At 47.4% G+C, this 27,047-nt stretch overlaps 1 protein-coding gene across 9 annotated transcripts in view; it reads left to right on the top strand.

The window, feature by feature from the left end:
* ABCD4 (ATP binding cassette subfamily D member 4) overlaps window positions 1-27,047 on the top strand; it is a 683,911-nt gene that overhangs the window by 508,961 nt on the left and 147,903 nt on the right. For all 9 annotated transcript variants that reach the window (XM_069637624.1, XM_069637622.1, XM_069637620.1 and 6 more), the window contains 2 exons: window positions 11,186-11,277; window positions 11,989-12,025. In XM_069637624.1, coding sequence (XP_069493725.1) covers window positions 11,186-11,277; window positions 11,989-12,025 — 129 coding nt within the window. The remainder of the gene's footprint in view (window positions 1-11,185; window positions 11,278-11,988; window positions 12,026-27,047) is intronic.

The raw sequence follows: 27,047 nt of genomic DNA, 5'->3' as shown, positions 1-27,047 counted from the left end.
GTTCCTCACACTAAGGGTCTCATCACGAGTTGGGTGCAATCGGGCCCAATGGGGAATTTTCGGCGCTACTACAGTCGGCAGTATTACCGTGCGGTAAAAGCACTGAAAATTGGCAAATTCGCAGCAGATTTACCCCCAGCTTAGAGCTGGAGTTAAATCCTGCCAAACCTGTGATTTGGCGGACCCTTAAATGTGGCAGTAATAGCGTTACTGCTGCATTTAAGAGTTACCGCCAAACTCGTGATGAGGCAGTAAGTATAGGAGGGAGGGTGGTGAACAGACATGCAGAGGTTTATGTGAAGCAAGGACAATAACGAGGATGTGATGCCGAGATTGTGGTGGAATGTTGGCTTTGAAAGGTTAAGGAAAGTGGGAACTGCTCACAAAGGGGGGTGGGGGGGTTTAATGGGGTACATGTTGGAGTGGAAAGTGGAGGAGTGTTTATGGAGCACGGGGGTGTCCACAGGGGATCAGGGGGCTTGGGAAGAGGGTAAGGGGTAGGGGATCCTCATTCATTGTTGTTCTTGTCATATAGGAGTTCAATAGTATAACAAGGTGAGAAACACTTTGTAACTTGTATGTTTTTATTGCCCCAGTTGATAGCACTTTGTAATTAAGGTTTAAAAAATGAATAAGAACTTGATTTGGAAACTTGTTTTGCTGTCTCAGGGCCTCTGATTTATCGATGCAGTCTTGGACACTTGCTTGGACAGGGTCTGCCGGGCGTAGGACTGAGTGGACGAACATCTCCAAGATAGTTAATGTCCTCCAAACACAGGAGAGAGTTCCGGCCTCAGCCATCATGTACTTGCTGGTTTTCATTGCCTCCTGCATTCTTGTGGCATCAAAGACTTGGCTGTGGATGAGGTTGCTTCAGTGCCTCCTCATTTGACAGTGGTCCATTTCAGGGACACACTTCAGACCTTCTGCAGGTCAAGGCAAGAGTATCCCGGAATACGGTTTAGAGGATTCACAAAGTTAGCAAAAGGAATCCCAAACATGGAACTCAGACTTAACAGATCCCAATTTGGAAGCATTGGAAGCAAAAAATTAGGAAATTATTGCCAGTTTTTCATAGATTTCGTGTAGGTTTCTAGTCCTGCCTCTCATGCACAATTTCAAAACTTGACGTTCGGAATATCTAATATAGCTGATGGTGTCTGACTGCTCATGGACAATCTGCAAGAGATCTGCCAGTCTGAATAGATCTCTGATAGTTTGAAGCTGCTATTTGTTTTTACTGTTCAGTTTTCACACTGGTATTTTCTTACTGCCAATATTGTACTGAATTTATTTACTACAAAATTCAGGGTGAGGTCCCCTGCACACTGAGGGGTCAGTAATGTGAGGCAGACAACTGCTTGTATATTACTCAAAATATGGCATTTTATTAAACAAAGTATGAGAAAATACCTGGCTTGCCCTACTCTATAGAGGAATACCCTACCTAGTCTAAGGGCTAAGGGAATATTCTCTAGAATGGGAAACCTGGCCCTCATGCTAAACAACAAATATACAAAGGAAACTATATAGAGACACAATATAATAAAGAATATTAACACAATAGGGGTCATTCCGAGTTGGGCGGCAGCCATGGTGCTATTAGCACCATGGCTGCCTCCCAAACCGGGTCCGGTCTGGCAGATTTGGGACTTACCAGGTCATTCCAACCCTGGAGGACACGGTAAATCCCCATGCCAAATACCATTCCCGTTTGAGCCCCCATAGGGCTCAATGGGAATGGGGAAGGCGCTAATAACGGTACTGCAAATTGTGGTACCGTTATTAGCTCCAAGGTCCCTTAACGGGAACCGCAGAGAACGTGTGGTCAGACCACCCCTCCTTGCCGGTTCCCGCTAACGGACCTCGGAATTGGGCGGTAAGGGTTTTCCGGCACCGGCATCATTACTGGTGACCGTTAACCCTTACTGCCCAAGTCGGAATGACCCCCAATGTCTGAATGGCCTTCCTCAGGATTCAAAGTTGATTCCAGAATGTTCAGCAAAAGAAAATAATGGTTTTGAACTAGCTCTTGAAAATTCAAAGTCAAAGAAAAAGTTAATCAAACAACAAATTCCACTGGTAACATCTCTTTGCTCCTGGATGAAAAGATCTCCTTCCAACTTCTAGAAAAAGAAATGGCACCAATGGTAATCCTGGTTATGATGGTAAATCGTCTCTTCTTTAAAATAATTTGTCACAGTTCAAAAGAAGGTGTAATATTCCCCAATGTCAATAGTACAGAATTATTGAAGACTTCCTCAATTACAACTGTGCATTTGTTGTATTTGTCAGGATGCTTTCTCTGTGCTGCTGCTTCTGTTTTCAACAACCACACTTCTACTGTTGGTACTACGAGAACAGTCCCCTTTGTCCGACAGTATGTTACTACTTCAAACCACTTTAAAGTGACATCTGCTGACAACCTAATATACCACCACAGTTCAAATATTACTACTAATGCTCAGTATTCAATTATTAGGTAGGTTTTGAGAAGACACTTTAACCTCTTCAGGTAGGCAAGGCACTCTTCCTTTTAATGACTTTTTCAAAAGGGGCAGCCTCTTTGCAGCTTCCATCTTTCTGACTACCACAAGAACAACCTGCTTTTGCCCACAAGACTCTGTCTAGTATCTTCAGCAGTCTTTCACACCACCGGTTCTATTTCACTGCAGTGTATTCTTCATAGGCATTGGGTTCCCCTTCCTCAGCTTTGCTCCCTCCTTTCTGCCAATTATCAACCCACGTAATTACCCAGAAGCTTATGTACCACTCTCTCAGCTTCAGGTAACAATGGTGTACTTGTTTCTTATGCCACTCGACTGTTAACAACTTCACAGTGTAGTTAGATGGCTCTTTTATCTTGGCAAGACTGGTTGCACTATGAAAATGGGGTTCCTCTTGACTTGGGCAATGTGTGTTCTTCTCTTCAATACTTTGGACTCTTTACTGCTTGAAAATAAAACAAATGTCACTTCTGGATACAGTATAGAGTTCAGTCTTTCAAGTGAAAACACAATTGGGCACACGCAACCTGTCTTTAAGTAGACTTTAAGGTTTAAAGTTGAATAAAGAATTGTATTAAGGTTCTTACTTCCTTTGGAAATTCCAATTAGGCACACGTGACCTCCTTTTGATGTAGTTTTCACTCTCTGTAATTTGTACCTTGTATATAGTCAATGTTAAGTATTCAGTAATGGTTTAGGGAGCGTTCCCTTTTTTAGGGACATGCCACCACTCTGTTGTACAGCAACAGTCTTGAGATACTTTAACAATGGTTTTCAAGCACTTTAGCATCTCACGAGAGTATGGATTTCTTACAATATACACCAGTGCTACAATTCCATTGTTAACCAGACTTCGGGAATAACAAGCAGCTTTCACTCGCATTAATCATTTTTGCGAGTCACTTAGGAGCTGGCTACAGTTACTGGCAAGGCTCGGGCAGTGTATTTGAACGCTGTGCTCGACTCACCGGCTTCATAGACACTGGTTTTGTGGGATTCCTGACTTCCTCTACCACTTCTACTGCTTCTGGCTCGCTGGGGACCCACACCCTTCTCCAGCATGGGTGTCTCCGATCCGGCCACTTAATTTGAGAGTTCCCTTTCCTCCTGAGACCCTTAGCTTGCCTTCTGCTTCTGGCCTTAGTCTCCTGTACGCTCACGGCTTTGCAATTGCAGCAACAAGGCTCACATGGAAAAAAACTCTGCCTCCTGCACGTCTTCCGTTGTGCAGCCTCTGTACTTAAGAGTTTGGGAGAACAGGACTCTCTCAGAACTTTCAGGTGAAATCTGCTGTCTCCACGTTCCGACGTCCCTTCTGCTCTTCCACTTTCTTCTGATTTGCTAGCCCTTTTTCTCCTCTACTTCTGCTGCTACAGCCTGCCTTCCAGCACTTGTTCCAGCTCCTTCTACTCCTCCTTTCCTGATGGGGCCTTTTATGCCTCACAGGTTTAATGATTGTCTTCAGGTGTGGGCTATTAGCCTTAATTGTCTGACTACTGCAATGGTGACTAGGCTTAATTGCCTGAATACTACATCTGCATGCCTCTTCAGCGCTCTTCCTCGTCTCAGTACCTCTAGGATTCTGGGACTTATAGTTACTTCCACTAAAGTTAGGTTTCTCAACTTCTAAATTATTTATATAGGTAGATTTCATTCCCTTAAAGCTTTTTACAGAGGGATTATGTTAATTAGCTATTACAGAGGAAGATGGTTTAGTGAAGACATTTCAATAATCCTTCACATTCTATCTATCTATATTACTTTTTATATAGCGCCACTAACCCGAGGGCCTCAGGGCGCTCACAAAGAAAAAACATGAAAGACAAGATATGGAGATGGTCCATAAGACAGAAAGGAACTCCAGTAGTTTAACCAAGATCTTCATCAGAAAGGAAAGTCTTCAATTATTTTCTGAAGAGAGCAGTTGAGTAACTGTCAGCAAGGAACCTGCACAGTGTGTTCCACAGTGCCGGTGGCCCCTAAGTTAAAATTGGTTGCACCAATTTTTGAGAGTGATTTGTGGTTGGCTAAGTCTGATGATGTTATTAGATCATAGGACACGTCTGGTTGGGTCTTGTTTATTCTGGCTGTCAAATATGATGGTGACTCGTCACAGAGGCACTTTAAAACCATAACTAGGTTCTTAAACTGAATCCTCTGTCGAACTTGAAGGCAATGTAGTGTCCTCTGGGCTTCAGTAACATGCACTTGATTCTTCAAACCACTCACAGAGAGTACAGCACCATTTGGAGTAACCTGGAGTTTTTTAATGTTGGTCTGCGAGGTCCCTAGCAATCATTGCTCGGTTTGTCTCAGACAAATAAGGGCGAATCTTCCATAATAGTTGGACATAATAACAGCAGGAAGATTTGAGATGGCTAACCTGCCTGTTAAAAGATAACTGGGGGTAAAAAAAAAAAACTCCCAGAGTCTTAACCGATTTAGAGACTGGGATAACATGGTCTGCTATAGAATCATGTTTTTTTTGTTTTTTTGATTGGCTAGAATGAGGCTCAGTTTTAGAATTATTCAGCGCTGATGAGTTCAAAGCCGCCCATGCTTGTATAGCTAAGAACATTTTATTTATTTGCTCCGAGTCATCAGCATATTAGCCAGATAGCTTCAGTACGATCTGGGTATCGTCTGTGTAGTTTTCAAACTGTACCCCCAGAACAGACAAAAGATCACATAAGTGTCTTCAATACATGTTAAAAAGCAGAGGGGATAGACAAGATTCCTGAGGGACTCCGCCTATAAGAGAGGACCTGCTAGATGGAGCACTGCCTTTAACTACATTCATGGTTCTCGGGCCAAGAAATGATTTGAACCAGGAGGTGGCTAGCGGTGTACATTTGCCAGCCGTGGATAATCTATCTGCCAGGAGACAATGGTCCACCAGATAAAAAGTGGCTGAAAGATCCAAAAGTAGAAGTAGTACCGTATTTCCATCCTCGATAATACTGGCAATATTGGACTTCAAGTCCAGCAGGGCAGTCTCCGTCCCATGATTGGGGCAGAAGCCAGATTGCTGTACTGCGAGAATGTCCCGATGGTCAATGAAAAATTTTATATTGATTATATGCAATTTTGTCGATGATTTTCAAAATAAATGGGACATTTGTGATGGCCCGGTAGTTACCAACCTCTGTAGGGTCTACGTTTTCTTTCCCATCTGATTGAGGAAGGTATTTAGTTTGGCATACCAAAAAGGATCTTTCTCTCAGTATAATTTACTCTGATTTTATAACCTTAGGGTTCACAACCTTAAATCTCATATGAGGTTGAGAGACATTAAAATGACAAGCCATAGCCTCTTTAGGTACAGTGGTAAGAATCTTACTGTCTGAGGAAAAATACTGCATCTCATCCCACAGAATCTTCTCACCGCCCTAGGCTCTGCCTCCTCCCAGGTGATCCTCCCACAGTACACCACCCCCAGGGTTGGGATCAGGAAGCGTCTGCCTTCCCCTGGCCTCCTAGGAGGAGACATTAGGCAGGATTTCAGTGAGGGATCTGTACAATTCTTCACAACACCCTCACCCCCCACTTAACCGCAGCCTTCTCCCCCACCTCCTCCCCACCCAGTATTGCCTCATCCAAACACCCCCCACCCCCTACATTATGTAGCAACCTGTTGATGAAAAAAATACAACAGTAAACATTATTCCACAAAAACACTGAGTACCTGTTTGAATGATCATTGCCAGTTTCAGTGGGTCATTGCCAAACTATATGGGTCACTGCTAATCTGAATAGGTTGCTGCCTGTCTGAATGGATCATTGTGAGTTATATGTTCCAAGTCCATCTGAAAGGGCTACTGGTAAAGTGCAAGGTTTCTTGTGGGCACACGGAAAGGCCACAGCCTGGATGGGTGCTGTCAGTATAAATGGACCTTTTGTCATTGTGGAAGATTTAGCACTGGGCAGTCTGACAAGGTCTCTGTTCGGCAGGGTAATGCCAGGGGAAGTGGTGCTTTACTGAGAGTCATTCCTTCTTTCATGTTTCAGATGGCAAGTTACTGGAATGTCTTTGCTCAGTAGACAACCATCAGAAGCAGCATGAGTTTGTTTCTGTCCTTTCTGTTCATTGGTCTGCTGTGCTGTACTTCTTTAACGCATCCTTTCTCATTCTTGTAAGCAATATTCATAAATCTTAGTTTGGTTCACACATAATTTCTCTTATTTTCAGTCTGTATTCACAAACGTATACTTAAAGCACACATCTTTTCTCGTTGCTGCAGTTAATATTCACAGACTTTTCCTCCAATCATGCATCCTTTCGCTTTCTAGCTTCAATCAGACCTCTCTGATTCACCCAGGCATGCTTTCGCCTTCCAGCTGCAACTATCACCACGTCACTAACACATTCTTTCTTTTTATTTCAGTCTGCACTGACAAATCTCGGTTTCAATTGCCCACCCTTTCTCTTGTGCAGGCTCCATCCACAAACCACTGATTCACTCACATATCCTGTCTCTTACTTGCAGGCTCTACTCATACACGCCTCTGCTTCGATCCTTTCTTGTTCCCTCAGGCTGTAACCACAGACCTCTTTTCCCTTTCTCTCTCTTGTCACAGACCACTTTTTCACCTACTCATCCTCCTATTTGCAGGATCTATTCACAGACCTCTGCTTCACTTACACACCCTTCTCTATCTCTCTCTCTCTCTCTCTCTCTCTCTCAGGCTATAGTCTGAGACTTCTTCAACCATACATCCTTTCTCCCTCTCACTGGCTCTATTCACAGACCTCTGCTTCCGGGCTTAGAAACCTCTTGGTATTAAGCGCGTTATAAATAACCCATTACAATTACAATCTCTTCTGCAAAATCGAATGTAGCTATTTCCCATTGCTGCACTGTGTTTCACCTTGGTCTGTAAAATTGTATTTAGCCATTTCCCATTGTTGCACTGTGTTTCACCTTGGTCAGTAAAATCGAATTTACCGATTTCCTTTGCTATTTCCAATTGCTGCACTGTGTTCTGGACCTTGTCGATTTTGCTTTGCCTAGTACCTTTGCAGTGTCTTAATTTCTGTGTGCATTACCCTCTGTCTCCCACCTCTTTGTACCCCCCTCGCCACCCCCTTCTCCCGGTGCATCAGTGCCCCCCATCTGCACCCAACCATGTCATTATCTATCTCTCCTACCTTCTCTAACTGCTTCACTATCTCCTATCCTTCTCATATTACTAAAACTGTCCGGAAGAAACTTATAAAAGGACATTCTGGGCTCCAACCCAGGCCTTCCTATTGCAGACACCCATGTCACGGCTTCCGCCAGACCGACTCTCACTGACATCCTCTTCTTCGTCAATGCATCTGACCTATGGACTCGTTGCATGGTCGGCTTTCTCTCTCCTATCGCCTCTTCTCCCCTTAATGCTGTCACTCGCTGGGAGGTTCTCCTTGACCGCTTCGCCATTACCAAAGTCGTCATTAATATCTATTTCAATGGAGCCATCATGGTCCCCATCCCAACCTTCTTCTCTTTGACAGGCTCCTCCCTCGCCTCTCTAACTTCACCTCTCCCTCAGACCATGCTCCCTTCCCCTCTACGCCTTCCTCCTCCTCTTTACAGGTACCATCACCCTGTCGTACTGTCCCTGCCCCCCTATCGTCCTTGCCTCCTCCACGATCTTCCACTTTCCCTCTGGCCCTCTCGCCACTCTCGGGTGGGACCACAGTCCCTGGAGCCCCTCCTCCCCCAGGAAGATACTCAACGATGGCAAGATTCTCCATATTGCCATCCTCAACACTCGCTCTGCCATCAAACACCCAACTGACATTTGCAACCTCCTCGAACTCATGGATCTCGATGTGCTCGCCATCACAGAGACATGGTTCAAGGAGAGCTCTGTCACAAGCTTTGACACACTCCTCCCTGAAGGCTACACAATCCTCTCTGTGCCCAGGCCTAAGAAGAAAGGTGGGGGGAGTGGCGCTTATCTTACCAGAATGGATACCTGTGTCTGTCATCCAGACTCAGGCCTACACCTCCTTCGAGTGCCTAGTTTGTAGACTCTCACACTCTAATAAATCTTCTCTCACTACCACCACCTTCTATCGGCCACCAGGACAGTCCACTCTCTTCCTTTCGGAATGGGCTGACCTGGCCTCCTCCCTACTCTCCTCCTCCTCTCAACTCCTCCTGATGGGTGAACATCCAGCGACTCTCCTGACTCCTGAGGACCTTTCCGCAACCTATGCAATTCTCTCTTCCTATCTATCCTACCCTCTGGCTCTACACACGCCGCAGGCCACACCCTGTATGCTCTCATCTTCACTAACATCCTTCTCTCTATCCCTCTCACTACCACTCTCTCTTGGACTGACCACTCTCAACACACCTGATGGTCTCCTCTCCTCCTGCAGCATCACACCCAGAATTGCCACTTGTCTTCAAAGTCACCAAATCCATGACAAAAGTGACAGTGGCTGCCTTTGCCTCCACCTACTCCTCCTCCCATTTCTGTGGTTGACTCCCACCCAGACACTGCCCTCGCCAACCTCTACCTCTCTATCTCCAATACTCTTGACACTCTTGCCCCTGCCATGAGGGTCCGACTGAAGCCTTCCAAAAAGTGCAACTCTTGGTACGACTCCGACCTGGCTGCCCTTAAACGTAAATGTAGGGCAGTTGAGCGGAAATGGAACTCATCAGGCAGACCATCTGACAAACTGGCATGCAGCCTCCTTCAAAGGCAATAGCGACTCTGCATCCACTCCAAGAAAAGAGTCTTTATTCAAGCCTGCATCTTTGCGGCGTCAAACAACACGGCCAAACTTTTCAAAGTCTGCAAGGAACTGGTCAATCCTGCAGCAGCCTCTTCATCTGTCACACTCACCCAGGACCTTTGCTCGACCCTGGCTGCACACTTTATCACAAAAACCCAAGACATCCTCTCCTCCTTCTCTTCCACTCCACAGCATACACCAACACCGGAGCCTCCCTTGGCCCCCCCTTCTCTTACCCTCTCCTCTCTCTCACCCGTCACACCTGAGGAGGTCACCAGACAAGTCCGGTCTATGAAGGCTTCATCCAAACAGGTGGACCCCTGCCCCTCAAAAACCATTAAGGACAATATTGACTCCTTCGCCCCAGCCCTGGCTGACCTCAGCAAACCTCTCGTTCTCCACTAGAATTTTCCCCACGACACTCAAGCTCTCCCTTTTGCACCCTCTGCTCAAGAAACCCACTGCCGACGATTCAATTCTGGCAAACTACCGCCCTATCTCCATCACTCCTTTCTTAGGCAAACTGTTGGAGAAATTGTCTATCACTCAGCTGTCCCTCCACACTGGATCTATGGTTGCTTCCACGACCATCAGTCTGGCTTCACAGCATCCAGAGGCACGGAAACTGCTCTTCTGAACACCCGAGAAGACCTGCTCTCAAATCTTGACACTAACACTCCCTCTGTCCTCATTCTCCTTGACCTCTCCTCTGCCTTTGACAAGGTTAACCACACCATCTTCATCGCACCTCTCCCTGACACCCTGGGTATCACAAGTCAAGCTCTGGCATGGTTAATCTCCTTACTCTCCGACCGCCCAACTCGGACCCTTTCTCTCGACTATTGCTGTCTCAACATGTGGTGTTTCGCATGGATCTAACCTCTCCCTCTTCAAGGTCTATATGGCTACCTTGGCACATGTGATTTCCACTTTCACCTCTAACTTCCAGTGCTACGCGGATGACACACAACTATCCTTCAGGCTACCTTCAGCCGCCTCCTCTTCCTCGCTCATATCTGACTGCCTGTCCGCTATTCAGTCATGGTGTGCCTCAAACGACCTCTGCCTCAACGCCAGTAAGACTGAGGTCATTTGCATTGGGACCCCTGCTCCCGTTTTTCCACTTACACTCTGGCCAGCCTCCCTTGGCCCTGCACCCGCACACACCTGGAATAGCCTCCCTGCTGCCCTCCGTCTTGAGCCTGACCTTCTTAAGTTCCGGAAACTCCTCAAGACCTTCCTCTTATCCTCGTCCTTTGCTCTCCCTCTATCCTGCTAACCTTGCTCTCTCCATCTCTCCCTCCCACTGACTGGCTGCCTGGTGTACCTCAGAGTCTCACCCGGGCACTCCCGCCAGTCCTCTCTGGCACTTGCCTTAGGCCCTACATCGACCCACCTTCACGGCACTTAAAATAACCCAAGAGAGTTGCTCTCTCTGCACTGACCCCAGTCTCCACCGAATAGCTGCACTTGGACCCCCCACACCCCTGCTACCGTCTATGCACTTGCACGTTCCAAACGCAATGCGTCCGAAGATTGTCTGTCCTCCCCTGTTTTCTTCTCCTTTGCCCTTGTAAAACTGCAGAATTGCCGTCAGGCCTATTTGCTGTGTCTCAAATTTTAAATGTACTTTACGCACTTACTCTGCCTATGCAGACAATTATCGTCTCAGAATTTCAAGGGCTCTGAACGACTGTTGTTTTTCCCCCTGTTCCCGCCTTCCTTGAGTGCTTTGAAACACTTTCCTGTGTATAGGCGCTATATAAACAACAATCGAATGCAATATAGTTTCTCTATTTTGCATGCTATATTCAAAGATTTATGCTTCGCTCATGCATCCAATCTCTTTAATAGTAGGTTCTGTTCACACAATTGTTTTCCTCAACCATCCTTTCTCTTTTTCAGCTCAGTTTCACTCACACTTCCTTTCTATTTCCTGCAGGCAGTATTCAGAGACCTTCTTGCTTCGGGCCTCATGGGATACTCTTCCTGCCACAGAGGCCTTTCTTCACTGACGGCACGTTGCGTGAGCAGGTAACTCCAGATGACCGCTCCCCCTAAGAAGAGATCAGACCCACTGATTGCAGATCACTGCCGTGGAACCAGAATACCGATCACTGCCCTGACTACAGGTGGCCCCTCCATCTGACTACAGATCATTGACCCTCACCACTAACTACAGATTACTGCCGTCACCTGACTACAGATATATGCTTCCGTCTATAAATGACTGCCCCCCAACTACACAGAACTGCCCCTCCGCTGACCCCAGATCATTGTCCCACCTGCTTTTTCTTGACGTCTCTTGGCTTCTATCCCCACCTCCAGCTGGAGATGCCCCTTCCTTGACTTGTAAATCTGTCTCATTTGTATGGACATATATCTGCCCTGATTCCCTTCCCTTCCCCACACTGCAGATCTGTATATAGCCACTATGTCTATTTTTCCCTGCTACTTCTTCCCTGTCCTCAGGATTCTGCTCTTCCCCCAGATGTCCTGGACACCACCTTCTACTCCTTGACCTGTCCTCGTCCCAATCATGCAGGTCTACCCTTCTTTTTGGAAAAGCCCTCTATAAATACCATGGGGTAGTCCTCCTGCTGTGCAGAGATATCCTCCACTCCTGCCACCCTTTGCCCTTTTGGGTTTCTGAGATCTTGGTGATGGAACTAGATCTGAGCACCGATTCCAGTGAGGTGTAGGGATTAACATTGGTATCCACTAGATGTCCTTTTTTCTTCACAGGTGATCTATCCCTTAAAGAATATCTATCCGGATTCAGGTGAGTAAAGATATTTGGCACTCTCCCACACCCATCCTTATCTCTTGCATGCATAGCCCGCCTTTCAGTCTGGGGGGCTTCCCTCTATTCTTCTCTGGCAGCAGCACTCATTGGCTTGTTAGCGGGTTCCCCTAGTTTTATTCTCTAGGGTACTTTCCTCCTTATTTGGTTTCCTGTCTTTTTAGTCTTGGACAGAACCCCTCAACTGCTGGGCCGGCGGGAAGCTTGGGTGCCGTCGAGCACGCTATTTCACTGCATGACGCTGCGCTGCCCAGTGCTCCCCCAATGCTTGTTTTTGGTCTGTGTGTTCCTGAGGTCTTCCCACACACGCCGGTGCCCCAATGCTAAGTCATCGGTTGTTTGTGCCGCAACCTGACGCCATTATTTCCCAGACGGCAAGCGAGGGATATATCAGGCAGCCATCTTGCCTGCACCACCTAGCGTTTTTCTCAACCTATATTTTAAAATCTGTTCATCTGGGGGGGGAAAAAACTATTTGCAGAATTGAGGAGGATAATGCAACAAAGAAAGGTTGAGGTGATCCAATCCTTTATGTCTGTCAGAAATCCACGGCAATTACTTGACCACGTAGTGTAGCCGAAGATTTCTTCCCAACAATGCCACTGACTGGCCGCCTAATAACAGACAGTCTGAGGCATTCTTTGAAAGATGGAAATCCACAAACCGCCAGAAGATGCCCAGAGGATAGTCACAAGATGATGCCAGCAACTCCAGGACCCTATGAAAAACACCCTGATTAAGTAACAGCACAAAGCAATATGTTCGTAGAATACTATAAGTAGCAGAACCAACCTCTAATGGGAGGAAGACAGGAGCTGGTAAGAAGTGCAGGGAAAACTATCCTCCTAAATTCTGTGACAGAGCAAACAAAAGACAACAGAATTAGTGGTGGAAGTTCTGAAGGTTCGAGAAATATGTGCAATGTGAATTATGTACCTTACCGTGAACCCAAGGAATGTCAGCAAAGAAGAACAAGAAGTAAAGTGCTGTATCCAAGTAGCAACAGCCCAACTGTGCCCGACGACAGGAGGACGCCTTCGTAGAGTCTCTAGTTTCAAATGGGGAACCCGACGAAACAGGGACGAACAGAAGCACACCAAGCAGGCAGTCTCTAGTCCAAGGTGTACGACTGGAGGGAAACGGAATACGGGCTGATATTGCACTGGGATACAAGCACTTCAACTGGAAGGTCGTAGTGAAGGTTGAGTCAGACAGGTCCGGTACGCTATGGTTCGTGGAAAGAGCAAGGGACACTGTATTGAAACGAACAGCACAAGTAGCAGACAAGGGAGCAGCAAGACAAATCCAAAGGAAACGTTCCAGGGTCGAAATACCAAAGTTCAAATAATGTCCAGGCAAACAAAGCAGGCAAGGAGTACGCAGGAGACTGGTCCAAAACACGAAGTCCGAGGTCGAGGCAGCAGAAAATCCAGAAAGTTCAAGAAACAGGAAACAAGGCACACTTCCGCGTAATCAGAAGTGCTGGACCCATGGCAATCGAGCATTAAGTACGGCAAAATCACATGACCTGGATGCGAACGTGATGACGAAACAATCACAGGCGCCATAGTTTCCAGGCCAACCGCCAGGAACGACCGTAACGTCCCGTAGGCTGAACCCTATGGGAAATGTGGTGCAAATCATGACTTGGTGAAAAACGGCGAAGGTTCTTATGCAGAACGAGCCGCTTAGCCGTTGCCTGAGGTCTGGGTGTGGTCTGTGTGTGTTTACTCATAGTTTGTGAAGTATCATGTGAACTAGCAAAGTCTGTGAGACCTTGTGTGCGTGACTGGAGTCTAGTGGTAGGTGGATACCTAACAATGTCCACTTGCGAGCGCTGCCTTTGAGTCCTGCATGTAGAGCCGAGTTTCTTTTGTGCAAATCATAACCTGATAAATAAACAATGGGATGTGATAGAAAATTGGTTGAACTATTGAGTGAATATGTAAAATAACCACCCTTGATGACTCCACCCATGGTTTATTTAAAAATAAATGTTCTATCGTCCTTGAAAGGGGTACTTAAGATTTCAGCTTAACACATTACACACTTTGGAAATAGTGGGCCCTTGAAGAAATCGGCCTAAAAGTCACAAGTTCTGGGCTCGATGTATGCACAGCAAATAGTTATCTCCGAGTCTTGTCCTTATAGCTTTCCTCAAAGAAATCTATTGTTTACTAGTGTCCGGGAGGATAGCTAAGAGGCGATGCATTTGTCTTGGAAGTAGACAACGCAGAGCAACACTTTTTCGAATCCCGGTCCTGTGCTTAGAGACTGGACTATGGTGTTAAGTGAGTAATAAAAGATTAATTAATTAGGGGAAGGTTTGCCCTTCTTTAATAGGGTGCATTCATTCTGTGTATCATTCATTTACTTCCTTGTATTCACATAACATTTGATGGTTTTAGGACTTGAATGCTGTAACCTGAAAGCCCATTATGCTAATGGGTCTAAGCAGGTATTTTGGTCTAATGTTATGAATTTTATACATAGGTCCTACTTTAATTGAGATTCTTATTTGTACCCATACTTTTATATGTATTGGGTTGTTTTTGATGCTTTTTAAAAGCGTGTCGTGCAAAAAGCGATATTGCTATTTGTACGTAACAAAAAATGCCTTGGTAGTGTATTACAAAATACCTATTTGACGGTGTTTCTAACCTTAATGCAATACTACTTAAATATATAAATATTTTAAAGTATACTATGGGCCACATTGAGTTTATCAGTACGGTAATAGCTTGGTGGTATTACTGCAGACCGGCACGTTACCGCACCAGCATACTCATAGTTTTCCGGTAGGGTGGTTGATTTACCTTCAGGTATGAGCTGGAGGTATATCCGCCACCCTATAGGCAAAAAACTGCCGGTATTACAAGCCTGGTAATACCAGCAAATCCTTCATGGGGATTTACCACTGTTTCTGCTGCTTGAACCAAGTGGCGGAAACAGTATTACAGTTTGCCAGTATTCCGTCAGTAATACCGGCGGGATACCAGCAAACATGTAATGATGTGATATGATATGATATGATGTGTCATTTACAACGCACCTGTACACAAATGTTTCTAGGTGCGACAAGACGAGGCGGGTAGACAGAGGGAGGGCAAGATAAACGATCTTACTAGGCCTTGTGTCATTCAGAATGTGCAAGTACGATAGCGCAAAGGTGCATGGGGAAGGTAGAGGGGGGGAGTGCCAGGGAGAGGGAAGAGGAAATGCAATCAGGGCAGCAATGCTCTGAGCGAGTGTAGCCACGGCAGTGCGGCTCTGGGTAAGTCCAAGGAGGCAGGGAGGTGTAGAGGTTACAGTTGCAACCCATAAGTGCGAAGTAGGCCCGGAGGCAGTGCAGGTGAGACTAATCATGGAGGAGCCTGGTATACAGTGAGACTCTGGGGTAGCCAAGCAACCAGTTGACACAGCAGGCAGGTAGGCCAGCAGAGGAGAGAGAGAAAGCAGAGGACAGGAAGTACTTGAGCTGCTTTCGGAACTTGAGGTGGTCCGGCTCAGGTTTGAGAGGGGCATGGAGGCCATTCCAGAGGGAGGCACCTGCAGAGGAGAGAGATCTACCACCCACTCTCTGCACGGAGAAGTGTCTAAACCTCAGAGAGTTTCAGGTAGCTGAGCTAAGGGTCGAATGCATTTTGGAAGAGAGTTGGATGTAATGTGGGCCCCAGTCCCAGAAAGCTGTGTGGATGATGCAGAACGTCTTGAACTTGATCCTTGCAGCCACCGTAAGCTGCTGGAGAGATTTCAGGGCTGGAGAGATATGGTTCCTGGGCTTGAGCCAAGGATAAGTCTTGCAGTCCTGTTCTGGATTAGTTGCAGAGCGCGGAGAGTAGAGGATAGCCGATTGACACAGAGGCTGTTGCATTAGTCCAGTCTAGAGAGAACTAGGGCGCTAGAGACAGTAAGTTTCTGGGGAAAGGTGAGAATACCTCTGAGGAGGTGCAGCTGGAAGTGGCCCTTTTTGACAAGGTTCGTGATGTGAGGAGAGAAGGAGAGTGTGGAGTCGAAGATGGCCCCAAGGTTTTTTGCCTCGCAGGAAGGCGAGGGTAGAGGGTCCAAGGAAGGCGGCCAGAGTGAGAGAGGGAAAGCGGGAGCCGGGGTGTGTCCCAATGAGGAGGATCTCCGTCTTACTGGCATTAAGACCGAGGTCGATGGAGGTGCACCAATCCTGAATCGCGGATAGACGGTCAGGAATGAGAGAGCGGGAGAGGAGAGGAGAGGAGAGGAGGCTGAGGGGAGTCTTAAAAGAGAGCGGAGTGTCATCTGCATAAAAATGAAGGTTAGAGGAGAAGGTAGAGATCACATGGGCCAATGGGGCCAATGTGTTGTATTCAATGGTGGATGTGTATTGAACTACTTTACTTTGGTACCACCCCTTAGTCCAAACTCATTGATAAATGTGGCAGAGCAATCTCACTTCACATTTATCATGGCAGGGAACAGGTACAAATATTTTTAAACTACTGGACTGGTTTACACTAAACCAAAACAAGGTACATCTATGGCTCTTTGTGCCCAACTTGTTTCTTATTTTGTGCAAATTCATCGAGCATTTATTGTGCTCTTGTTTCTCAATGAAGCACTTTTTCTCTATGGGTACATTAATGGGAGTATACTGAAAAGAGCTTTTGTTAAAAACATTTTTATTTTTGGGCCCTTTAGCACATTTTCTGCAAAGTTTCCAGTTTGGTGAGGCCTGTGTCAGACATTTGTTGGGAAAATGTCATCCAGATCTGTCTAGCGAGTTGTTAAAAATGGATTTTCAGGATCAGCCCTGTGGGCAGATTCTTAGAAGCCACCCTAGTCGAATGACCAGGGATGAACGCTGTCTAACCAAACTCTGTCTGGGTAGTATGACTGAACAGCAAGGCTTAGACGTAGGAGGACATCAGAATGGTGAAGGGTTCAGTTAAGCACACACAGAGCACTTTTAATAATACAAGTTAAGCAGAATATACAAAAATGCAGTCATTTATTTAGGCCTTAGACAAACTCTTAGAACTGAAAAATCACCACTAATAACACTTTAAAACGTTCACTACTAATATATATACATTCATCCTTGGGGCTCTGCTAAGAGCACTAATCCTTCACTTTTTAAAAACTTCTAGAATCATTTTTTAATATACTGTAAGAGTAGCAAAGCAAGTGAATGAATACATAGAACCAGTTAAGTAATCAATACTTTGAGAACTAGTAGGTTAAGAATAAAGAAGTTACCAAACACTGTACAGAACTTTAGGCTTAAGGTTCTAAGTTTAATCTTTTTATTAAATTTCAAAACCATAACGACAGACAGTTCATCCCAGTCCATTTGTGGAACCATTCACCCAGAATGAAAGACAGTCATATAAAGAACAGTTCTGGGGAGAGACCATATACGATAAAGCCATACCTCCCAAGCCTCCCCAACTCCCCGACCCCACCCACACCTCCCCCAACTGCATATGTATAATAACCAAAAAAGTGAAATCGACACTGAGTATAGTCACTGAGGGTAATAGGGGTATTCGGTACCCCCCATCTGCTGAGCGATCTGCCAAGGCAAAGGGTCTAAATTCTCACTCAGTCCACCAAGAGTCCCTGCTGGCTGCGAACAACTGCATTTTCATTATTGGTTATTAGTCAGGCCTTGAGGGTCCAATTCCACATAAAGAAATACAGGGCATACCGACAGGGCATACCAACAGGGTGGGGAATGTAAGAAGGTAGGCAGGGGTTAAGGGGGTGGAAAAATGAAGCAGTAACAATGATGGTAGCCCCCGCACCTCCAAACAGACCCATAGCCTAGACACACCCAACCCTATCCAATCACGTCAGGACCCCCCTGGGTCATGGTAGTGGAAGCAAATAATATTTTGGGGACAGCAAATTCCCAAAACCGATCAGCCTGCACAGATCCAGTCGGTTGTTTGTATTCAAGCAAGCATAGTTTGGCCAGTAGGGTCTGCCAGGTAGATTTGGTAGGTACAGGATCTGATTTCCAGTAAAGGATCAAGAGCTTGCAGGCCGAGAAGAGCATGATGTGAAGACGCGTACATGTCATGGGGTCTTCATGCCATTCCTCCCTCTGGGCCCCAAACAGCTTAGGGCCGGAGGACAGCTCCTGTGAACCATGCACCAATATGCCTCCATCCCCGGGTAGGACCATAAGATATGCCTCATGGGACCCAACCCCCCTCGGCATCGCCAGCATGTGGGCGTGTGTGAGACCCATCTTATAAAGCTTACTGGGCGTGTAATACAGTCTCTGAATCATTGTGTATTGGATCTCCCTGTTCCTAATGTTAAATGAGACAGCCGAGATGGCTTCGAAAAAGGCAAACAAATCTCCTGAATCAAGTGTGATCTCAAGGTCACTGCACCACTGAGTCGCTAGTACGTGGTTGCGTCCAACATTATTCGGAGTGCAGATGGTGTATAATGTACGGAGGTGCGGGACGGTCGTCGTATTGTGCTCCATTTCGAGCTTGCCCGCTTTCGGTACAGCTTGCCTGGATTGTACCATCGGATGCGTGAAGATAACCGCTAATAAGGTCCTGTACCAGAGCCAGTCGGTTTCTCTCATACGCAGCAACTGCCTTGCTTCAGGAAAGTCAAGCAGGGTATCCCCATTGTACAAATCCATCACTCTAACGTGCGGCCAAATGGTATCTTAGTTGGGATGCAATTTGTGGCCCAGTCTGAATGACAAGAGTGCCTGTATGCTGATCCACGCCAGCGCTATCCGGGTGGACTAACCCAATGCCGCCCTCTGTCTGTGCCATTGTACGAGTGTCGGCCCGACTATCGGGTGCGTCCTGATCCTGCTGGGAAATTTGACTGGCAGAATAGCAAGGACCTTGGATGGGGGAGTATGGCCCCAGCAAGGACAGCTCCATGGTACTCCAGCTGGTCGGGTCCTCAGAGTTGAGCCATTGCTTGGCCCAGCACACTTGGGTGACCTGATGATAAATCCGCCATGCACAGCCACCGGCACAACCAGTCCCCTATCTACTTTAGAGGCTTGAAGAACCTCCAACCTAAGCCGTGCCTTTTTGCCCCTCCAGATGAACTTAGACAAATATAGGTCCAACTCCTTGAACATATGGCGTGTGGGGGTAAAAGGCAGCATCAGAGCCAAATAGATCATCTTCGGTAGGGAATTCATTTTAAAGGCATTAATCCTGCCTCTAAGAGATAGTGTAAGTGAGTTCAAACCTGACCAGGAGCGGGGGATAATTCAGATCTAAGATGTCGCTCAATACAGCACTAACATTCACTCCCAGATCTTTAATATGGTGCAATTGGAGCCGGAAGGGGGCGACCCCTCCGGGATCCCATGAAATGTCTGTTCTTAATGGGTGGACGTCTGATTTCGCCCAGTTAATCTTGTACCTTGCCATGGGCCTAAAGTCACGCAGCATTTGGGCCTTGTCAAATGCCTTCTCTGCGTTGAGTGTTAAAATTACATCTCCCGGGTCTGTCTTGCTGGCGATAAGTGGAGCAGACGACGTACATTATCGGTAAAGTGTCTGCCATGAATAAACCCAGTTTGGTCTCTGTGGATCAGCATTGGGAGGATCCTCTGTGGCAGGCATTTGGCATGAATTTTAGTGTTTGCATTAAACAGGGAGATGGGGCGGTAAGCCCCACAATGCCCAGGATCGCGTCCCCTCTTGTGGAAAATACCACAATGTTAGCTGCCAACATCGTCCCTGGCAGATGGCCCTTGATGCAGGCACCCGAGAACACTGATTCGAGCATTGGCGCCAAGTGATCGATCAGCGCCTTGTATAAGTCAATGGGTAATCCATCAGGGCCGGACGCCTTGCCCCCCGAAAGGGACCCAATAGCACAGGTCTCCTCAGCTGTGGTGATTGGGGTATTAGGACCATCCGCTTTGGATGCACTGAGTGTAGGTTATTTGATGGTCGTGAGGAACTCGCGGATACGGTGTGCCTCGAGCGGTTTGGGCTTTGCGTATAACATGCTATAGTACTCTGCAAACCGTCTATTTTCTCTTTTCGTTCCCCGTAAGTGAGTTCCCAACCTGATCCCTAATGGAGGCAACGATTTGTGCCACCTGCCTGGTAAGCAGAGTGAGCACCATCAGGTCCAGAGGGCCATACGCCTCCCAAAAAAAGGTTTATAAAGAGCCAGCAAATTACTTCTGAGCGTGAGACGAAGACACCCGAATCAGCTCTGCCCGGAGTCGGGTGAGCTGTGCAAATGTCTGTGGATCGTGAGTGCGTTTGTGTTGTTTCTCATTGGTCAGGATGTCGGCCCTTAGTTGTGGCTCCCATTCTACCCAGGCTTTCAGTTTATAGGACCACCCCCAGATGAATGCCCTAAAGGCGTCCCAGCAATCAAATGCAGAGTAACCAGGGGTCAGTTTAGTCTGCTGGATCAAATCGATGTTGCTTTTTAGGTGCTCGAGAAAGTCAGGGTACCCAAGGGCTCTTAAATTGAGGCACCATGTTGGTCTCCTGCGTGCAACCTCAGGTAGATTGATGGCCAAGAGCACAGGCGCGTGGTCCAACAGGGTCATAGCCAGTATATCACACCTGTGAATCATACTAGTGGTGTCGAAGGGGACAAGCCAGTAGTCTAGTCTAGAATAGCAGCCATAGAATAGCAGCCATGGCAATGCAAGTATAAATTGTAGTCCTGCTGATGTTCATGTGTAAGCTACCAGGCGTCAATAAGCTTGAGATCTCCCAAAAAGGATCAGAGAGTGGCCAGTTTACGCAGGGCAACATAATGGGTCCTAGATGTCCCCCGCCAGTCCCACGAAGGATCCAGCACTATGTTCATGTCAACCCCGACCAGTGTAAGGGCCCCCATGAAGCACACGCACTCTGCAAAGATGCGTGTAAAGAAGGACGGTGTGTCAGTCATGGGCGCCTATATATTGAGGAGGGTAAGGAGTTGTTGCTGTATGCGGCCCTGCTCCAAGATATACCTCCCATCCCTGTAAGCCAGCTTGTCAATAACCTGAAAGTGAATGCTCCTGTGAATCAGTATCAATGCCCCTCTTTAACGCTGACAAGGGGAGTGCACAGCCAGCCCCATCCACCCACGGCACATTTCTCTGATTCAGCAGCATTGAGGTGGGCCTGTTGCAGAAAAATAACATCTTCCTGCATATCGCGCATGTAGTTAAGCACCCTCCTCCTCTTAATGGGGTGCCTCAGACCTTGAACATTTAGAGTTATCGACACAAGAGAGGTCATTGCATCGCTATGAGGGAAGGCTAGCAGGTGTAAGCTTGTATTTTGGACCCCGTATAGCACACATCACCCTCAGTAACAAAAGAAGCATAAGTGATGAGTGATTCCAAACGATATAAACACCCAAACCTAAACATTCCATAGAACATTGGGATAAAGGAAACAGCATCCCAATGCAGAAAAGGGTAAGCACATGCATGGGAATGGCGGGGGAGGACCCGCAGAGTCTCTCTGCACCCCACAGATACCAGTGCCCCGTCCATGGAGCGCTGGCAGTCTCACCATACCAAAACATTGGTAGAACACTATAGAACTAAACCAGGCCAAACCATACCGGAGGAAGTTCAGATAAGCCAAGGGTGGCGAGCGGTGCTCCGTGGGCAGTCCCACCCACAGTCTGCCAAAGAGTCTGATGGAGGCAATAAGGAGACCTGCACCGTAAAGAAGGAAAGGCCCACCTACCGTGCTGCCAGGAGGTGCCCGAGGAGTGATGGTACCCCCTTCACGGGGGGAGCAAGTATGAGTGTTCCTTTGGATCCATGAATCAAGAACAAGATAGAAAACCCCATTGAGCACCGGCTTGGAAAGGTCCACACTAATCATGCTGTTGGCCTCTCTTGGGTATGCTCGGGGCCCATTGGTGTCTGCCTGCTCTTTTCCATCGACCTTTCAGCCTCAACTGGCACTGCTGTTGAGGTGGTGCACGAACAGTCTGCGCCTCCCCTCCGTTGGCGGCAGGGAAATCGGTGGTTACAACATCACATTGCCGCAGGAAGCACCACACCTCCTCAAGGACCTCGAATGAGTGCCACTGTTTGTCTAGCAGTACACACCAGATGGCTGAACATTTTACGTAGTATCTATGGTCTGTGCTCTTAAGTGTTTCGAATAAGGGGGTGAACCCCTTCCTGCGTAGGAGTCCTCAGTGAAATAGTCATTAAACAGCCGGACTCCTGCGCCCCCCACATGCACTTTCCCAACGGCCCAGTAGGCCTTCAGAATGACCAGTTTATGTTGGAAATTGACTAGGTGCATGGTAATGACGCATGGGGGATCGGCCACCTCATGCCTGGCGATGGGAGCCCTGTACACCCTTTCAATTATATAGTTCCTCGGATCCTGAATATGGAGTTTCTCTTGGGGGAAGGAGTAGATGAAGGATTCCAGGTCCGGCCCCTCTGCATGTTCCGGGAGGCCGACCAGGCGAAGGTTGTTACGACCGGACCTGTTCTCTTGGTCCTCCAATTTGACACCCAGGCGTTGCCCCCACTTTGATTAGGCCGTCGAGGTCAGTGGCAGCCATATCCTGGTTATCTTCTAGCAAGCTGATGCGCTACTCATTGTCTCTGGTGCGATCCACCTGTGTATTGCAGATCCTGCTTGATGTCTTGGACAGTACTGATTACCTTAATCTCTGCCAATATGATATGATATGGCATTTATAACGCACCTGTACACAAGTGTTTCTAGGCGCGAGCTGCATAGCTTGTATATAGCTTGTAGCTGCGCTTGGATCTCCATCTTAGGTTGCTTTCAGGAGGAGCAGCAGAGTGGTGTACCAGCCATACCTGTATCTGCTGTGTTGTCAGCGGTTAGGTCATAAGCAGACTGTGACATGCCAGATGAACCTGGGGTGGAGTAGGGACGGAAGGGGGCAGCAAGGAGCAGTGGCAGCGACTATCGGAGACCCTCCGTAGAGCTAACGGCACCTATGTCCCATAAGGCAATCCAACCCAGAGGGGCCTCTCCATAGGACAGCCTAATGGCTTTTATGCTGCTTCTAAGCGTTGTGCGGGTAGATGCAGTAGGTGACCCCCCCCATGCGCCTGTTTCCATCTGTGGTGCCAGTGGATGGTTGTGTGGCTGTTCTTCAGCTGGGCCATGTTGCAACTGCGCCCCGCCATCTACATGGCGTGCTATGGACAGGGGACTGCAATAAAGTGTTGGGGGGCTCCTGTATAATATCTTCCCCTGATGAGCACCCCAGGTCCATGTGTCTGCAGCGAGACAAGGTATGCTTCTTCAGGCTCTATCCAGGCCCCGCAGACCCCACGCTGACTCCAGCCCCCTATGGGTGCTCATTTGCGGGCCAGAAGTCCTCTAATACACACCAAAGTGTGCCGTGCTGTGTTTCCTCACTGCAGCTCTGTGCGCACATCAAGGACAAAGTCCTTGAACTCAGGGAGGGAGACGACAAATGGTGCGAGGCGGGTCGTCTCTAGTGCCAAGTGGAGCGGGCAGTAATGAGATGCAATGCGCGCCTCCTCCGTGGGAATGGGCACCGCCAAAGTTGGCCCGTGAGTGAGGGGAGCCCTCTCCTCCTACCCACTCTGCAGGTCACCTCAGCGGGAGTGGCGCATGTGCACTTCAGCTGTCCCAGAGCTCGGTCTGTGCTGCCCGGGCCACGAATCCTCAGGCAGCGTGGCATATAGCAGGCATTCTCGTAGTCTGGCGGTCCGGAAAGGGTGCTGGTACGTTGCTACCGGCACCCTTATCTCCAGACCGTCACACTTGTACTGAGGCCCATGGTCTCCTCGGAATAGCTGGAGTAGAAATGGTGTTGCTTGAGCATCAGCTGCAGCACTGGTTGGGTCTTCAGTTCTTTGTGACACTATCTGTTGAGATATACATTTTATGGCTTTTGTTAGAGCAAACAGATAGCTTTTAAATTCATCACCCAACACGGACGCAGCCCTGTGAGCATCAGATGCTCTCCTGATGGGAGATATGGGCATGTGCATCCACCGCCCTGTTACCACCTCGTGGGGCGATAAATGGTAATCCTTACAGGTCTGCGTGTGCATGTTAAATAGCACAAGGGACAAGCAGTGCACCCAATTACTTTTCAACTTGCTATTTAATACCCTGTTATCCTCTCCACAACACCCTTGGCCTGGGGTGGTAAATTGTGCACATGCAATGCTTGATGCCCATTAATGCTGTCATCTCCTTGAAGAGTTAATTGAAAGGGTGCTTGCTGTTATCAGATCTTATTACATTTCATACGCCCCAGCGAGGGAATCCCTCTCTGACCAAAAACCAGGACATGCATTTAGTATATGGATATGCACAAGGTCCCGCTACCACCCACCGTGAAAAAGGAGACACAACCACTGTTAGATAAATGGGATCCATTACACCTTTCCCCATGTCCGCGTAGTCAATGTGTATTCGCAGAATGGTCTTGTAGGGCGGGGCAGGGTACCTCTGATTGTCCGTGGGAAAAGACCAGTGCTGTATGTTTGACACGTGGTACAATTAATAATCATTTTAGTTACTGCCTCCTGCAGATTGGGGGCAAACCAGTCCTCCTGTATATCTGCAGCAATATGCTGTTTTGACACATTGGATGGTCCACAGCAATTTGTGTGGCATGACCGCTTTGCCTGATTTGTCCTGTCACCACATTAAATCTGTAGGGGACTGCTTGCATCCCCTTTTCAACCTTAGATCCTTTTCTTCCTGTGGGGCCCGGCCCTGCAGCTCAATTCGTTGTGCGATTGGTAAGGAATTATAAAAGTCTGGCAGCTGTTCCCTACTCTGCGTCCACCACTGGATACTCAGACACATTTGGTACAGGGACATACGCTGTTTGATTTACTGCCTCGTCCGCAGCAGCGTTACCAAGTAAGACCTCGTCTTTGTCGTTAGTATGAGCGGTGCATTTGACCACCATCATCAAGGAGGGCCGGGACAGTGTGTTGATCAGTTACCGAGGATCCATCAGCACTCCTAAATCCCCTCCTCTTCCAACGTGCAAGTTCTGCGTGCACCGTGGTAGTGACATAGGCTGAATTAGAATAGATGGTTACGCGGCACCCTTGAGATGCTAAAAGCAACCTTGATATGTGCTATAAGTTCTGCTTGAGCTGAATAGTGCATGGGTAACCTCTTTTGCACCATAACCTCATAGACCCTATCTACTAGTTGGACCACTGTCGCCCCAGTGTGCCTCAAACCAGCTCCCTGGTCGATAGTTGCTGACCAATGAATGAAAAGTACCTCCCCCTTTCTGGTGGGCTGTCCCTCACCTTTGGGATGTCTTCCTCACCTTTAAATGTCACACAATCATGTCTCGCAAGCTCCTCGTCCGTGCACAGTTTTGTCAAAAAGGTGGTGGGATTTACTCTTTTACACCTCAATATCTGAATGTTTGGACTGGACTGAATGATCTCATACGAGGATGCCCGCAGTGGTCAAAGTTGACTTGGATCGTTCAAGAATGGCAAATATTGTATGCTCCACATACAGTGTTACGGAACACCCCATTATGATTGTGGAGCTTTTCTCAATCACAAATGCAGCTGCAGCAAGCGCCTGTTCACATGGGAACTGGTCCTGCATTACCAAATCCAACAGGCCACTGTAGTAGGCCAATGGCTTGTGGCCCATTGTGCTTTTCTGCGTGAGCAGTGCAGTCATCAGCTGGCCATTGGAATGGGAAACAAATAAAACTATGCCCTACCTTATGATCTTCGGAAAATGTATTCCTTTTTTGAATTTAGGAAAAAACTGAAAACCTATCCTTTTGATTAAATGTGTAGATAATGCTAGCCTTCTGGCCTCTCCTGTTATTCCACCTGCTCCCAGATGCAATTACTTGCTTGGTTCCAAGTCCGATATGCACATTGCAAATACAAAAATTCATTCATTTGTTAATTCAAAACTCTTGTGTATATTCAGGGGGTGCAAGCACTGGGGCAGTGGAAACAACCTCTTTCAGGTCATTGAAGCTAGTGAGCATGCCCTCTGTCCATGCAAGCTTGCGGTCATTCTTTTGAGCCTCTTTGAGGCCCTGCAACAGGGGCCTTGTGTAAGCTGCGTAATCTAAAATCTATGCTCTGCAATAATTGCTGAACCCTAGAAATGTTTGCATTTCCTTGACAGTCTTAGGCCGGGGAGTGCTGCGCACTGAAGCGGCACAATCTGGTATTATTTTCTTCCTGTGGACAGATATCAGTTGACCCAATTAGAGCACTTCCTGGAGGCAGTATTGCAGCTTCACCTTGTCTACCTTGTAACCCTGGTATGCAAGCAGCTGCAAAACCGTGACAGTCCTTTCTGCATTGTTGCTCACTCTCACTGGACAGCAGCAGGTCATCAACATATTGAATGATGGTACTGGGCACCTGAATGTTAACTATATCAGCATGTATTCTGTTGAAAATACTGGGTTACTCCCAGTACCCCTGAGGCATTCTCGTATGCTCAAAGAGCATACCTCTTGCACAAATGCGGTGAGGTACTGCGAGTCCGGGAAAAGAGGTATGGAAAAGAAGGCATTCTTTGTATCCACCTCTGTAAAGTGTGTTGCCTCTTTAGGGATAATACACAGAATTATGGCAGGGTTCGGAACTACAGGAAATTCTGCCTGTACAATATCATTCAGAGGGCAGAGATCCTGTATCATTCTCCAACTTCCCCCTTTTGCCTCTTTGATCGGATAGATAGCCGTATTGCATGGGGAGGTGGAAGGTCAAATTATCCCCTGATTCAGGAGCGCAACAGTGGTATCCCATATTCCCTCTTCTTCCTCCATGGACAGTGGGTACTGTTTAACTCAGGGCAGCACTGCACCTGGCTTGAGTGTTATTCAAACTGGCGCCACCCCCTGCAAGAGCCCTACATCGTGGGCATTTGTTGTTCATAGCCTTTCCGGGACCTTTTCTAAGTCTGTGTCCGGGGCGACAAGGGCCATCACAGAACATTGCACTTTGCGATGCTGCACCATAATGTCAGAAAGAATACTGATTGCCAACACATCTCTCCATCATCAACCC

The sequence above is a fragment of the Ambystoma mexicanum genome, chromosome 14 (assembly GCF_040938575.1).
Source record: "Ambystoma mexicanum isolate Mex_15411 chromosome 14, UKY_AmexF1_1, whole genome shotgun sequence".
NCBI lineage: Eukaryota > Metazoa > Chordata > Amphibia > Caudata > Ambystomatidae > Ambystoma > Ambystoma mexicanum.
The sequence above is the reverse complement of the archived record's forward strand: the minus strand, read 5'-3'. Positions and strand labels throughout refer to the sequence as shown.